This window comes from Acipenser ruthenus, chromosome 25 (genome assembly GCF_902713425.1).
Source record: "Acipenser ruthenus chromosome 25, fAciRut3.2 maternal haplotype, whole genome shotgun sequence".
Lineage (NCBI taxonomy): Eukaryota > Metazoa > Chordata > Actinopteri > Acipenseriformes > Acipenseridae > Acipenser > Acipenser ruthenus.
In genome coordinates this window covers 17,463,608-17,477,830 of record NC_081213.1, presented here as the reverse complement: position 1 = coordinate 17,477,830, position 14,223 = coordinate 17,463,608, and the positions used below count along the sequence as shown (strand labels likewise).

General features: G+C 36.5%; 1 protein-coding gene across 1 annotated transcript in view; it reads right to left on the bottom strand.

Moving 5' to 3' along the window:
- LOC117413631 (copine-9-like) overlaps positions 1 to 13,271 on the bottom strand; it is a 122,264-nt gene extending 108,993 nt beyond the window's left edge. The window contains exon 1 of the mRNA XM_059000226.1: positions 12,943 to 13,271. Coding sequence (XP_058856209.1) covers positions 12,943 to 13,019 — 77 coding nt within the window. The 5' untranslated portion in view covers positions 13,020 to 13,271. The remainder of the gene's footprint in view (positions 1 to 12,942) is intronic.
- Positions 13,272 to 14,223: the final 952 nt, after the last annotated feature.

Here is a 14,223-nt window from a genome sequence, read left to right as displayed (position 1 = left end):
AATCAGTCACCACAGGTGGAATACAATACAATACAATACAATACAACACAACACAATACAATACAGTCTACTTGTCTGATATTTGTATTCAGACAACCCATCTGCGCTGTGTGGCATGAGCCTTGAGTAGTCAGTTGTCTAGTTTGCTATGTGCATAGAAATATGGTTTTATATTAAGGGATAATGGTATTGCTGTGGCGCGTTAGCAGGTAATAATGGAACTCCTAAGGAATTATGTGAATGCAATGTCATTACTACTATTATACTACAACCTTTTTAAAGTTATTTGCTTGTAGTCAGGGCTGGAGATAAGGGCTGGAGCGTTTGAAGCGTTTCAGAAAGCAGTGGCCTTAGAACAGGTGTCATTAATGAATTCTTTGCTGTTCCGTTATTGAGCTATAACAGAACGGCTGACCTTGATAGAAAACAATGGGAGAGCTGTGTCCTGTTGTTGTATAATATGAAATAATATGTGAAAAGGTAAGTAGTTTCAAATATCATTTTACTTATTAGTTCTGTTGCTCCAATATTGAATTTCCTCTAGAATCCTAGTTGCCAACTCCTTCTGCGTACTTCCTGATTCTAAAGCAGTGACCTTTCAAACTGTGCTGGTCTCGCCTTCAACATACTTTTTCTATAGGGGCCAGCAAAGTTTAAAGCTCACTGAATTATCTGGTTTCTTTAGACTCAATAAAATATACAAGGATTCTCCTGGCACAGATATTGGCAGGTGAATTCTGAAGCAGAGGAAACTGATGAAAATTTTGGAGCAACAGAACTCAAAACCACTCAGAATGATTGCCAACGTCATAAAAAAGAGTAAAGGTGGAACAATATTGTAAAATTACATTTTAAGCAAGCTTAACCTTTTAAATGACATTTTAGTGTTATAAGGCCTTTATTTTGTGTTTCACTGTTAACTCACCATGCAATATGCACGCATGGGCTTCAACAAAGCCCCCTCTATGGCCAGTTATTTAAAGAACATGTATTGCATCATATTGTGTTACCTATGGGTTGTTCTGTGCCAGTACCATATTCAATACTCTGCGTCAGACAGATAAGCCACAGAGTGTTTGGATATACTGTACCACAAGAGACAGCAAAATCCTCCACTGCTTGTACACCCTTGAGGAAGGTATGTTAACTTAACCAAAATGTTTGCCAGTTTGACAAACATAATTAATTATGAATGCAAAAACTGGGATTTGTAATGGTACTTGACAGCAGAAATATGGTCATTAAAAAAATACAAGGAACTTTCAAGTTTTGAAGCAGTGTTACTGCGTATTCTTTTGAGAATTCAGTCTCTTTTAAGCAGAGTTGTGATGATTTCTGAATTCAATTCCACGCCTGCAGTTTGCGAGAGTATAGAAAGATGATTACATTAGCAATTCCTCGTAGGTGATGCAATTAGAAAGACCTTGGTGAAGGATTAGGCATCATGCAAAGATACAAAATGTGTTTTTGAAACATCGCTTTGAAAAGGGCCAGTGTTATTCAAAGCATTGCTTTAATTAACATTTAATGAAAAAGTGCCAATCAGATTGCATACAGAGATTTAAAATGAAGCTCTCCTTTCTGAAAATAAACAACAGCACTGTATATAGCATATCCAGGACAATGCTTCAAATGCTATAAACTACATGTATTCAACCTTATTGTCTGGCCATACTGATTACCAGGTATCCAAAAACATCACCAACGAACAAGTTTAACAAGCTAACTAAATAGTAAGCAGTAGTTTTCTATTCCTTAAACATTTTTGTGTATAAAACAATATGAATTTTGACAGCACTTACTTCTACCTAAGACTACAGGTTTCACAGACTTTTCAAACTAAAGATCTTAAAATAGATACTTTAACACTAGAGCAAACAAGGGGTAATTCTGACCCCATTTAAAAATATATACTATATATATATATATATATATATATATATATATATATATATATATATATATATATATATATACACTACCGGTCAAAAGTTTTAGAACACCTCCATTTTTCCAGTTTTTATTGAAATTTACGCAGTTTAATGTCTCAATGAAATTAAAGCATAGAACAAATAAACAACTGGAGATAAAAAAGAAATCATGGAATCGTTTTGTTTAACAAAATTTAATCTAAATTTTTGACTCATCAAAGTAGCCACCTTTTGCAGATATAACAGCTGAACACACTCGTGGCATTCTTTCTACAATGGAAATCAAATATTGTTCGGAAAGTTCTTCCCAACACTGTTGCAGAAGTTCCCACAAATGTGTTGCACTCGTAGGTTGCTTTGCTTTCACCCTTCTGTCCAGTTCATCCCAAACCAGCTCGATGGGGTTGAAGTCTGGAGACTGTGCTGGCCATTCCATGATTTGAAGCCTACCGTCTTGTTCTTTTCTTCTAAGGTAGTTCTGACATAGCCTGAAGGTATGTTTTGGGTCATTATCTTGCTGTAGGATGAACCCCTGACCAACTAGGCGTATACCAGAGGGTACTGCATGGCACTGCAAAATGCTGTGGTAGCAGTTTTGGTTCAGGGTGCCACTCACTCTGTGCAAGTCGCCGACTTTGGATCCAGCAAAATAGCCCCAGACAATCACGCTTCCTCCTCCATGTTTGACCGTTTGGGGTCACACACAGAGGAACCATCCTTTCGCCTACTCGACAGCGTACAAAAACCCTGCGTGATGAACCGAAGATTTCAAATTTTGATTCATCGGTCCATAAGACCTTCTTCCAGTCTTCAGTAGTCCACTGGCCGTGCTTCATGGCCCAGGCAAGCCTCTTTTTCTTATTTTGCCATCTTAGCAATGGCTTTCTTACTGCCACTCGACCTGTCAAACCTGCAGCTCGAAGTCTTCTCTTCACAGTTGAAACTGAGACTTGCTTACTTCGACCAGTGTTAAGCTGTGCTTGAAGTTGTTGTCCTGTGAGCCACTTGTCTTCTGATTCTGTTGTGGCTTTGGGTCTGCCAGACCTCTTCCTGTCAGAGTTTCCTCCAGCTTCCAAGTGCCTTTTGATGGTGTAGGAAACTGTACTCACTGACACCTTGGCTTTCTTTGCAATTTCTCTAAAGGAAAGACCTACACTTTTAAGGGTTATAATGGTCTGTCTGTCTTCATTTGTTAATTGCCTTTTTCTCGCCATTATGAGAGCAATATACTACTTCCTGCAGTACAATACTGTCCAAATAATGCTTAAGAGGGTGTAGTAACACAGTCTGTTCCAACACTGCTTTTATACAGACAGAGGGTTTGTAAGTAATCAACAAAAGTTGGGACACCTGTAGGAATTGTTAGAATCAACTTTCAAGGCTTAATTTAATTCCATTGCTGCAGAACAGCTGTAAGTTGTTAACCCATTACTTGTTCCCTGAAAAAGGCCTTTTTGTATAACTCTGAAATGTACATTATTTTTCAGGTTTTGGTAACCTAAACTTTTTATTTTAACCTCTGGCAGTTTACCGCTTACCTTTGTACCATTTCAGGTTATTCACTGGACTTGAACTGCTTAAATAAAAACTGGAAAAATGGGGGTGTTCTAAAACTTTTGACCGGTAGTGTATATATATATATATATATATATTCATGAAATCCACAAAACTTGATATTCTCCCACACTGGTATATTTTTAGCTTATAGTCTTATATGAGATTACACTCAAAGCACTATATCTATATTTTTTGGAAGTAACAAACACACACCTACCTAGAAGGACCAAGGGCTCATTTTAACCCCTCATAGTATTTTTGCTTTTGAATGGTATTTGAAAATGGCATTTGCCTTTCGAATGCAGTTTTTAAGTTATTTATTCAGAGTGACGGTGGCAGCTAGAATAAGGGGTCTTACTGCAACACACATTTTGGCAAAGCTGAAAAACATCAAGACAATGATTCAGATGATGGTGGCATTTCCTCTAGTGATTCTGAATCTCTAGCAGTGGGAATAAGACAACTAACATGTACACTCAGTGCAAGAAAGCTGCCTGTGGTTCATGTGAAATCAAAGGAGCTGAATGTTGATTTTTCTACAGTCTTTTTTTTAAATAATTCATTTTCAGACGAGGCAATGTCAGTAGTTGTAGCAGAAAATTATACTATCAGAAATGATAATGGTGCTTCAATCATACCACTGGCAACTATAACATAGATAGGTCCTTCTATATTTTCTGTTTGTTCTAGTGTTAAAAGAGTCAAATTGTGGAGCTCAATGAGTCATGTAGAGCCATCTGTTAGAGTATCCCAGTTATAGACCACAGAGAAGGGTTAGCAGAGTGGACACAAGCACTATAAGAATTTTAGTTAAGGCCTTACTTTTATTGCAATATAGTGGAAAATGTGGAAGTCCATTGTCTACTCGACACAATGGAAAATATTTCTGTTTCAACTCAAGAGTAGTACCAAAGTAGACATGGTTTCCGTGACAAAAAGGCCTCTTTGTGGTCCAACGACTGGCTTGAAAAATATCATGTGTTAATTGAATACAAAATAATCTCTTGATTCTTGCTTACTGATCTTTGTCTGTATGACATTGTTTAGCATGTCCTGTTTTAACTGACACTTCATCATGGAGCACATCTACACATTTCAACTATTGGAAGTCTTGTCTGTCAGATGTATATATTCAAATCAGTCAGGTCTACGTTAATATTTAAATGACAGATTGACACTGCTGTTGTAAATATTGTACTGCTGTCTTTAAAATAGTAAACCAACTCTAATTTGAACATCCCTCCACTTTATTTCTTATTGTCTGTCCAGGTGCATTGACAAAAGAATTGCAGTAGTCATAGTAATGTAGTAGTTTGAATTACCTTGTAAACACAATATATTTTCATAGTACATGCAATACGTTATATATACAGGGCTGACACAGTAACTTGCAGAGACTCTCAAGAGCAGGATGTCAAAATCCAGTCCTCAAGGGCCGCAGGATCTTCTGGTTTTCATTCCAACTTAAGCTCTCAATTAACATCATTGATCTAATTATTTGTTCAATTGGACACGTTTAATGTTTTTTAAGGTCTTTCAGAGTTGGTGATTTAAAAAAAATGCACAACATTTCAAGGCCTGGAGAAAGTGTTAAATTTGTCCAATGAATCAAATAATTAGACCAATTAAGTAATTGAGAGCTCCGGTGGAACAGAAGCCAGAAGACATGAATTACGGTACTGGCACAGAACAGACCACAGGGAAAATAATGATATATAAAATCCCATAGGGGCATGCATATCACATGGTTAATAAACTGAATGACTCAATACATGAATGAATGATCCAAGGCCTCAAAGATAGCAAGTGGCTCATAGTTTATTAACCCATGTGATATGAGCCTCAACAGGGCCTCCTTTGTGCATTATTACATGCTCCGTTGCTTGCTCTTTGCCAGTGTCAGCAGTCAATAAATCACAACGTGTTTGGATACACACCAAGCCTCTTTATGCCAAACCTGTATATATTGCTAGGGGATATGTGTCATATTGATATACCTTGTGAAATCAATGCATCCAGTCACTGGCAATAATTCCGGATTCTCAGTTTCATAACACTAATCCTCCACTCCAGTCTGCTGTGGGTTTTGTAATTGCATACACCTACACCTTACAATGCATTGCTAATGTAATCTTTCTTAATTTGCTCAAACAAAAAAAAAAGTGTGCAATTGAATTCAGCAATCACGCCAACCTCTAGTGGTCATCAAAGCCTCATCTATGCAACCTTCCATCTCTAATCAAGCAGCAGGTAGCAGAATAAAAAATAAATATATTTACGATGCAAACAGGCACAGCCACTTAGCTGGTACAGTGCCAGTACAGCATCTTATAAAGATATACTATACAATCTGAGTGTTTAAAAAGCTTGTCAATATTGTAGTTAGCAACGATCTGGGGGATTTTAAAAGGCTGTTAGTGATATTTTATGATTAGTGTGTTGTAAAGTCTCCATAACACTAATAATGGCATGATTGAGTGTTTTTAAATAGACTGACAAATCAATCTTTAACTATAATCACCAGTCAGCTTCCTTACTTATATTTTGATAGGGCATCACTGTTCAATTTCAGTATCCTCTGGAACAAGCAATGGAATAGCATGGTCCCTATATTTGCTTTTACACATGCTAATTAACTCCTGATGAATGATTTTACAGGATACATGTCAAGGATATTTTTTGCATAACACATTAAATCACTCATGTGAGGGACCTGCAAGACTGATTACACCAACTACAATATGTGGGATGGTAATGTGATCTTTCTGCATGTTTGATGTTGTGAGGTGTTGTACCAACAAAGAAGTCTTTTGTAAAAAGAGGCATTATCCTGATAAGCAACACAATAAATGAATAAATCCAATTACATAAACTAATTCGGTGAATTTTATTTTTGTAAATTATGTTAACATCCAATCACAGATGCCACTATTTGCAATGGTTAAGTGCTAGTAATGCATCCTGATAAATGATCTTAATTTATTTAAAAAGTAAATAGATTAATCAATCGTTAATTAGCATGAGTGAAAGCAAGGTGTGTATCAAACAGCTCTGTTGGTCAGACATTACACACACACAAGAGCCATGGAAAGGTATTTCTGAACAGTGCTTATAATCTCAAACCCAAATTATGCTAAAATGGTTATTTTTCAAAGCAAAAAAATATATATCTTCAGAGCTGCAAAATGACACATTATTACTACAGTCTACACGTTGCCATGGTTTCACATCAATTTAATAAAGTGCTGGTTACCAAATCAGGTCATTTTTAGCACAGACTGCAAACCTATCATGCTATCTCTTGTCTAAACCCCACAGGTTAGTTAGTCTTCATTTGCATTACTCTGAAACTTATCCATCATTGTCATTGCTATTTGTAGCCAGATCAACAGACCCATTCCATACCACTTGTAAAAATCTGCAGATGTAGAATGTATGTAAAATAGAAATACCGGTCATAAAACTGGGTCATGCTGTATTTAAAAGGGGCCCTTTTTAAGTTTATAAAAGCAAAAGAAAAACAAAACAGCCTTAATTGCTATTTAAAAAAACTTGTAATATATGAATAGAAACTAAATATAACTCGTAAATATTATTTACTGTATGAAGCACCTAATATTTGTGTGGTGAATGAAATAACAAAGAAATGTCTTTCTCTGCCTGTGGAGATCACATGGTATCCTGTGACATACTCATCTCTTGCCTTTTTATATAGCTACATAAACATATAATGTACTCTACATTTAAATAAATTAGTTTTAATACTCCAAATATTATCACTACATTATAAAGTGGTATCGGTCTAGGGATGTATGTACATCACATTCTCATATAGTCTTGTGTGTTATTTGCAGTGAAGAAGACAGTATGCCAGTGATCCATGAAGACTGGAACTTCAGGGATTTTTCCAGAAACACACGCTCATATCACTTATTAAATACCTAACTTTTAACAACTAGCTTACAAACATGTTAACAAACTGTATTTTTTTTTAATTGTTATTAATTAAACATCAGATCCCAACTTCAGAATTATCAAGTCCATGTTGATCATACAGTATCATTGAAATTGGGCTAGATTAAAAGGCACTTGATGTGTAGTAACGTTTAGTACATGACCATTCATCAGTGATTGCTGCCTCTAATTCCTTCAGGGAAGTTCGGGTTGGAATCTGAAACAAGGGATTTGGCAATGTGTGGAAGCTCACATAGCCACTACTTGTGCTGTCCCTTCCAGTGTTTCCAATACAAAAACTATATGACATTAAAAGCAAATGCAAGGTCCTGCTTCACTATTATAAGAGATTGTTGAACTGTATAATGGACTGGCTAGATTCCTTATTCTGGATTGGCTATTTCTTATTCCTTAACAGTTACATACTACTGAAAGTGGCCTGTATTTGCTTCTTGTTAGGTTCAGATACTTTGCTTATGATTTTTGTTTTTAAGTCTTAAGGGACAGGATGCTCCCATTCTGTCAAATGCAACTGTCTTTGAGACCTTTGGCCCTGAGAAAGGTAAAGCCTCATCCTTATTCAGTTTCTACCAGGAGATTTGTAGTCTGCCGTCTATCAGGCAGTTCCAGCTCAAGTGGGCCAAGGGAGGCTGCTTGATCCCTCAATGACTTGCATCAAGGAATTCTTTTATTTTTGTTGGAAAGCAAGCAAGCTTTAAAATGACACATTATTTGTCAAGGTCATCCCTCACGTGGAGAACAAACAGGTCAACAGCCAGAAAAATGGGCTTTTGCTTCAGACATCTTCTCCCCATGTGTGTCATTAGTTACACAGCTATTGCTTTGCATGGTCACAACACCAACAGTATGTCGTTTATGAGGAGGAAATACCTCCACAGAATTTGCTGAGGAAAACACCTCAGAGAATGTGGTCAACTCAAGAAATGACACTATTATGACTGTAACATGGAGATGCAGTTTTAAAATATTACAGAATAAATGTAACAGATACGACATCACAAATAAATCAGAGACGGGAGCTACAGCTATGGCCAAAGGTTTTGCATCATTGCAGGAATTTTGTAGTAGTTTATATATTAGAAAGAATTATTCTTTAAATGCTGTTGTCTACAAGAGAGAATCTGAGAATCTGAGTGAGTTACTTTAGTTCAGGCATGCAAGAGTACCTCTTGTGGAGAAGGGGGGCTATGGGAGAATGCACTGATAAGGGATTTACAAGAATGTTTCCTAAACGCTGTTGCTGGGCAGAGAATATAGTGCCATGTCAACTGACTCTAGAGGAACGGGGTGATAAAAAAAACATAGATTATAAATACATATAACTGCAAGGGTGTTCGTGCAGGCATTTATAAAAACGGAGAGGAGCGCTGTGCCGTTTGCTCAGTTTGATCTTGCTACAGTCTGGAGCCTAGAACCGTGTCCATTTAAAGCTATACAAATAAACATATATTTGACTTGAATAATATTTTGTATCCATTTTATTTTCCCTACATTATCCTATAGAATGAACTAATTTTGCTTCATAAAGTCGAATGAAACCTGCTGAATAATGTTACGTTAACATATTTAATTACACATCATAACTTTTAGGTGCAGCAATCACATATAATCACCTGAGCAATTGAAACGCCTTGAAGACTTGTCATGTCCAATCTATATAAAAGTCAACATTTCCTTCCAAGAATGTTTAAGTTTCAATGTGCTGGACAGTACATCTGACCACATTTCACAGAGGGCTAATAGGTGCTCTGTGGCAGGTGGAAATACTAGCAGACTTGTCACATCAAATCACCCTATTGACAGTGTTATGGCAGGTGTTTCTAATATTTATTCCAACCCCTGCACATATGTATGGCATTAAAACAACAATATCTAATTTCTTCCTCTTTGTGTATTTACAAGTACTGAATTGTTTATCGTGTACATGCACCTCACGGCACTTCACAGACATGACTTCTGGATCAGTGATTCTCAAGCTGCTGTACTTAAAGCTTCCTGAAATTAGTTAGTATCAACAACAAGCTGTCTGCTAAGATCAACCAATCACCACTATAAGAACTAGAGTGAGTATGACAGTCTGGTACAAGCTAGCTACAAAGTGTACAGACAGTGATTGTCTGATAGACACACTAATACTGGATATTAGAAGGAAACAAAGGAAGGCTATGCCTGAATTGTAATAAAGAGAGAACTGGGTTTTGCAATTTTAAGCAAGTTTGCAGTATATTGCAGTTCTCAGTTTTGCTAGGCAACAGAAGAATTGTAATTAAGGGCTACAAGGCTTTGTAAAATCTTTCTGTTTTTTTCAGAGTGGCTTTTGTTTTGGGTTTTTTTTTTGTAAATGCAAATGTAAACATTTGATTGTATAAATTTTTACTATGAGCACAATTTTCAATGAACTACTTCAATTTTATTGTCCCAGCAATTTGTCAGTGAAATTCTGCTGTGCAATTTACATAAGCCAGTAACACCTTTAATATTGTAATACCCAGGTATTTATGATGTATGTCTGGACCAAAGTGGCAACAGATAATGTACATTATTGCATATTAAAATGTTAGTTATGCTATGGCTTCATACGTTACATGTCATCATCTTCACATTTGTTTTTTGGAAGCCCACCCTCTCTATACACTGAGCTGTATTTATGTCTTCGTGGGGAGTTCAGTGTTTTATCTGTCTAATGAGCCGGAACATTCCCAAACACCATGTTTGATAAGTCTCTCAGTAAGAACGCTGATTACAAATGACAAGACCTTTCTGAGGGTGAAGAGAGACACATTCTCTCAATAGCTTCTGATTAATGCATGCCTGCAGCAGGATCAATCATCCACCTGAATGGCTTGTCAAATAGTTTGGCTACGGATAGGACACCTGACGATAATTTGGACAGTCAGTAACCCTTGTGTGGATATATTGATCCTGTATTTCTGAGAATCAGTTAAGACTGATCTAATATCTGCACGGTTGGTAATCTAATTCCAAAGCTCAATCGTGTTCATATAATGTAAAATCAAATCCTGCATGATATGCTGTAGTAGTTCAGCAAAATTAATTAATAAACAATTTTGACAACAGTCTCCTTAATTGATTTGCCCCGAACAATAAAAGACATTGTGCTGTTTGTAATTCATTTTAAATTTGTAACGTTATTTGCACAGTGTGAACAACAATAAAAATCATTAGGTGCCCCCATGTATCACGTATTTCCACGTACAGGGATTGGTTGAAAAAGTAGAGGTACCTGTATTATGTAGCACACACTTTAGTGTAGGTGGACTGTCCCTCACTTGAACAATAGCTTTGTCATGGAAATGGAATTCTTGCTTTGTATTATGTCACAGGGTTAGAAATTCGCACTAGCCCTGCACCCAGTCCTGGGTTTCTGAACTACCATCCATTAAGTACACTATTTAAATGATTCAGTAGCTAGGGGTTTGAGCAACCTCTGTTAAACATATTGTTCCTTCCATTACAGCTGATTGAACTCCTCTTGCTACAGACGCAGGTGAGACTTATTCAAGTGTGATCAGTTCATTCAGAGCAGATTTAGCAGGGGCCTGATTGTTCAAACACCTGGCACCTGCCGATTTCATTTATATACCTAAACAATGGGAGCTCTGAAACCCAAGACTGGGTGCAGGACTAGTCGAAGTTTCTAACCCTGGGTAATACATAAAGGTTGCACCCCCTGTTGCAAATTAGTTTCGAGCATGATGGGCAAAACAACACATGTCAAAGACGTAGATTGCAGGGTGATAGTATGCACTCAGTACTACACTGTTCTTAAGGTTTAAATGAGGAATGATCTCACATATTTTGTTTAGGTTCTACAAAGAACAATTCATATTTACAGATACTGAACAACGTTGGGTTTTATATAACGGGTACAGACGTATATATCGAAACCTTTTCTGTTAAGAATGCAATGCTTTTACAGGTCCTAAACAAAACAAGGAATTGCATTTAAAATGTTCACTAAACAAACAAGTATCACTTGATTGTAAGAAAATCTTTCAATGTGGAAATTGGGGGGGGGATTGTATTTGAAACTTTTACCACAATTTTCACAGTGCATTGCAGTCCTCAATTTTGTAAAGGGTTTGATAAAAAAAATAATAATAATGGAGCGCCTGCAATATGTATAACACACTTTATTGTAAGATTCCTGAAATTAATCACAGTAGTATCCACAAAAAGTGTTTTAGGTGCTTCTGTATCTAAAACTACACACAATTTCTGTAACTTCTGTTATTTTTTCAGTCACCTCTGCCATTAACTACAAAGTATGATGCTGTACTTTCCCAATGTGGCTTCACGGGCATTTTAATATAGAATAGCATGGTTCCTTACGGTTGTCACTGTAACCCTTATGTTGTTTATGTTCTATAAAGACCAATGCGATTTGACATGATGGTTGCAAATGTAAAAAGAACCCTTTGCTGCTCCGAAAAAATGGTGCTTTATAGAACTATAGTACAAACCAGGGATTTCATTTACAATTCCACCCTAAACAAACAACAAGTGTTACAGACTCCCTGCAGGCTTGAAGGTACGCCTGGTATTTGGTTGTGCAGCTAAATATGAGACTTACGTCGGCATAGTTTATTTTAGTATTTCGGACAAAAAAAAAGTTTACAACAGTAATTTTACCCAGCGGGGTGAAGGGGGGCAGCCGATTATCGCACTTGATAACATCTCCCCGTAGTCCTTCAAATAGCTACTGATTTTCAACAGTTATTTCAACAACAGCTGCAATTTACCTCCTACCTTTCGGAATTGAACAAAATCTGCATTTCAATCAGGAACCCTTTTTTTGAGAGATGCTTAATTGCAATACAAAAGCTGACACGGTTTCCAACAGGGTGTGTGATTCAGTGGGTTCTGCAGGCGGTTTAACTCCAGAAGCAAACAAGCATCGGTATTTAGGATGCAACTTCGACATATGTAGTGTTTAATTACAATAAGCAACTGTCTTGTATATTCCCATAAGTATCAGTTACAATCGTGGATAACCAGGTAGAGTATTCTGGGAGAGCTACTTACTTATCGTAGAAGACAGCAAACTTAATAGTGTTGCGTTTAGCAAATACATTCACAGACCAATCTAAAGTGAAATATCTAACTGTAAGGTTTTTTTTTTATTATTATTATTTTATATTTTCTAAACAATGTTGTTTTAGGTGGTTCTTTGCACATATAGAACCCCTATTGACTTGAAATGTTTACACGTCTTGCTCATTTGCAGTCGGGGACAACCGTCACATTCAGTGCAACCAGTTTTAAAATAAAACATTTATATTTTAAAGTCAACCCTGTTGGTTTGCAATTCAAAGCCTACATCGATAGTTTTGCATTTGCATTCGGTTAAGAACTCAACTCAATATTTTTTTTCTTTATAATATAAACGAGTTTCACGTTATATATATATATTTTTAATTTAACAGAATGAAAACAGAACGTGTTAAATTGCCCTTACCTGCATGAGACTGTTATTTCAATTTTGGTTGCAGGAACGCTGGATGTTAGAGGGTCGAACTCTCCAATTGACGCCATTCTCAGAGTCTCCAAATCTTACTATTAATATACCTACTCTTTTTTTAATGGTACTGTAATTTCTTTAAAACAAAAATAGTTTCGTAAAAGTCGCTTTCAAAGAGGTAACATGAATGCACACCGTAGTGTAATTAAAAAAAGACAATACAGGTCCATGAGAAGAGAAACTCTGTGGCTTTTCGTTGATTTTTTCTTGCTAGTAAACGTGAAGTCTACAACGCTTGTGACTGATGGACTGTGTCTCGCGCTCTCTCTTTAAGCTGCAGGTGGCAGTACTGACTGGAAAATATACTCGGCGGGGATGGATAAAGTATTCAACGTCGAAGCACTTTTTCTTCAAATCACTGATATTCTAGTATGTTTGGGTTGGTCTCGTGAATTAAATAAGAACGAAAGTGTCAATGCTCTATTCTATAGCCTGACAATTTGATAATACACCATTATAAAATATGGTTACTGGGCAATGTGCGTAGAATAGTTTGTATTATTTGTTTTTAGTACAGAGAACCATTCCATACACTTCAATGTGAAAGCAAGGGGATTAAAATAGAAACATTATGGGTACCACAATTCAAATATGAATCATATTGTTTAATTGGATATATAACCCATTGTGAATAAAAACGTAGCCTATTTATTTAAATAACCTAAACAAACACGTTCTGTATTTAGAAACACTTAAATATTAATTCTCATTTAAGTGTGCGTTCTCAACATAAAAAAAGACATATTAAGTAAGCACCAACACTCAAGCGCTGTCTCTAAATATGGCTGTAATGTTCCAAAGAGTAGCCCTGTTTTCTGAGAATTAAAGGACAGAGAAAAGTAAACACCGGCAGACGTAATTTACATTTAATAAGTGTGGACAATTTAAAGTAGGCCCACTTATGACTAGAATTAATTAAAACTGAAATGTATTCCTAATGCAGATTATCATAAAACCTCAGTCTTTCTTTTTAGAATTGCTTTCCTCGCTTCAAGCTGGCGCCATAAGAGCCAGGATAAGAGGGTAGGAGAACAATGCTTGGGGGATAATTCCTCTTATAAGGACTCAGCCACGCTCATTCTGAGAATGGATAGGCGATATTGTGCAGGTTGGTATTCCCCCTTTAACCGAGGTTTTCACAGTCGATTTGAAACGTTTTTTATGCAGAAACAACCCCTTTGGTGTTTTTATCCGTTTATGCTCTATCCAAGGTCCTGA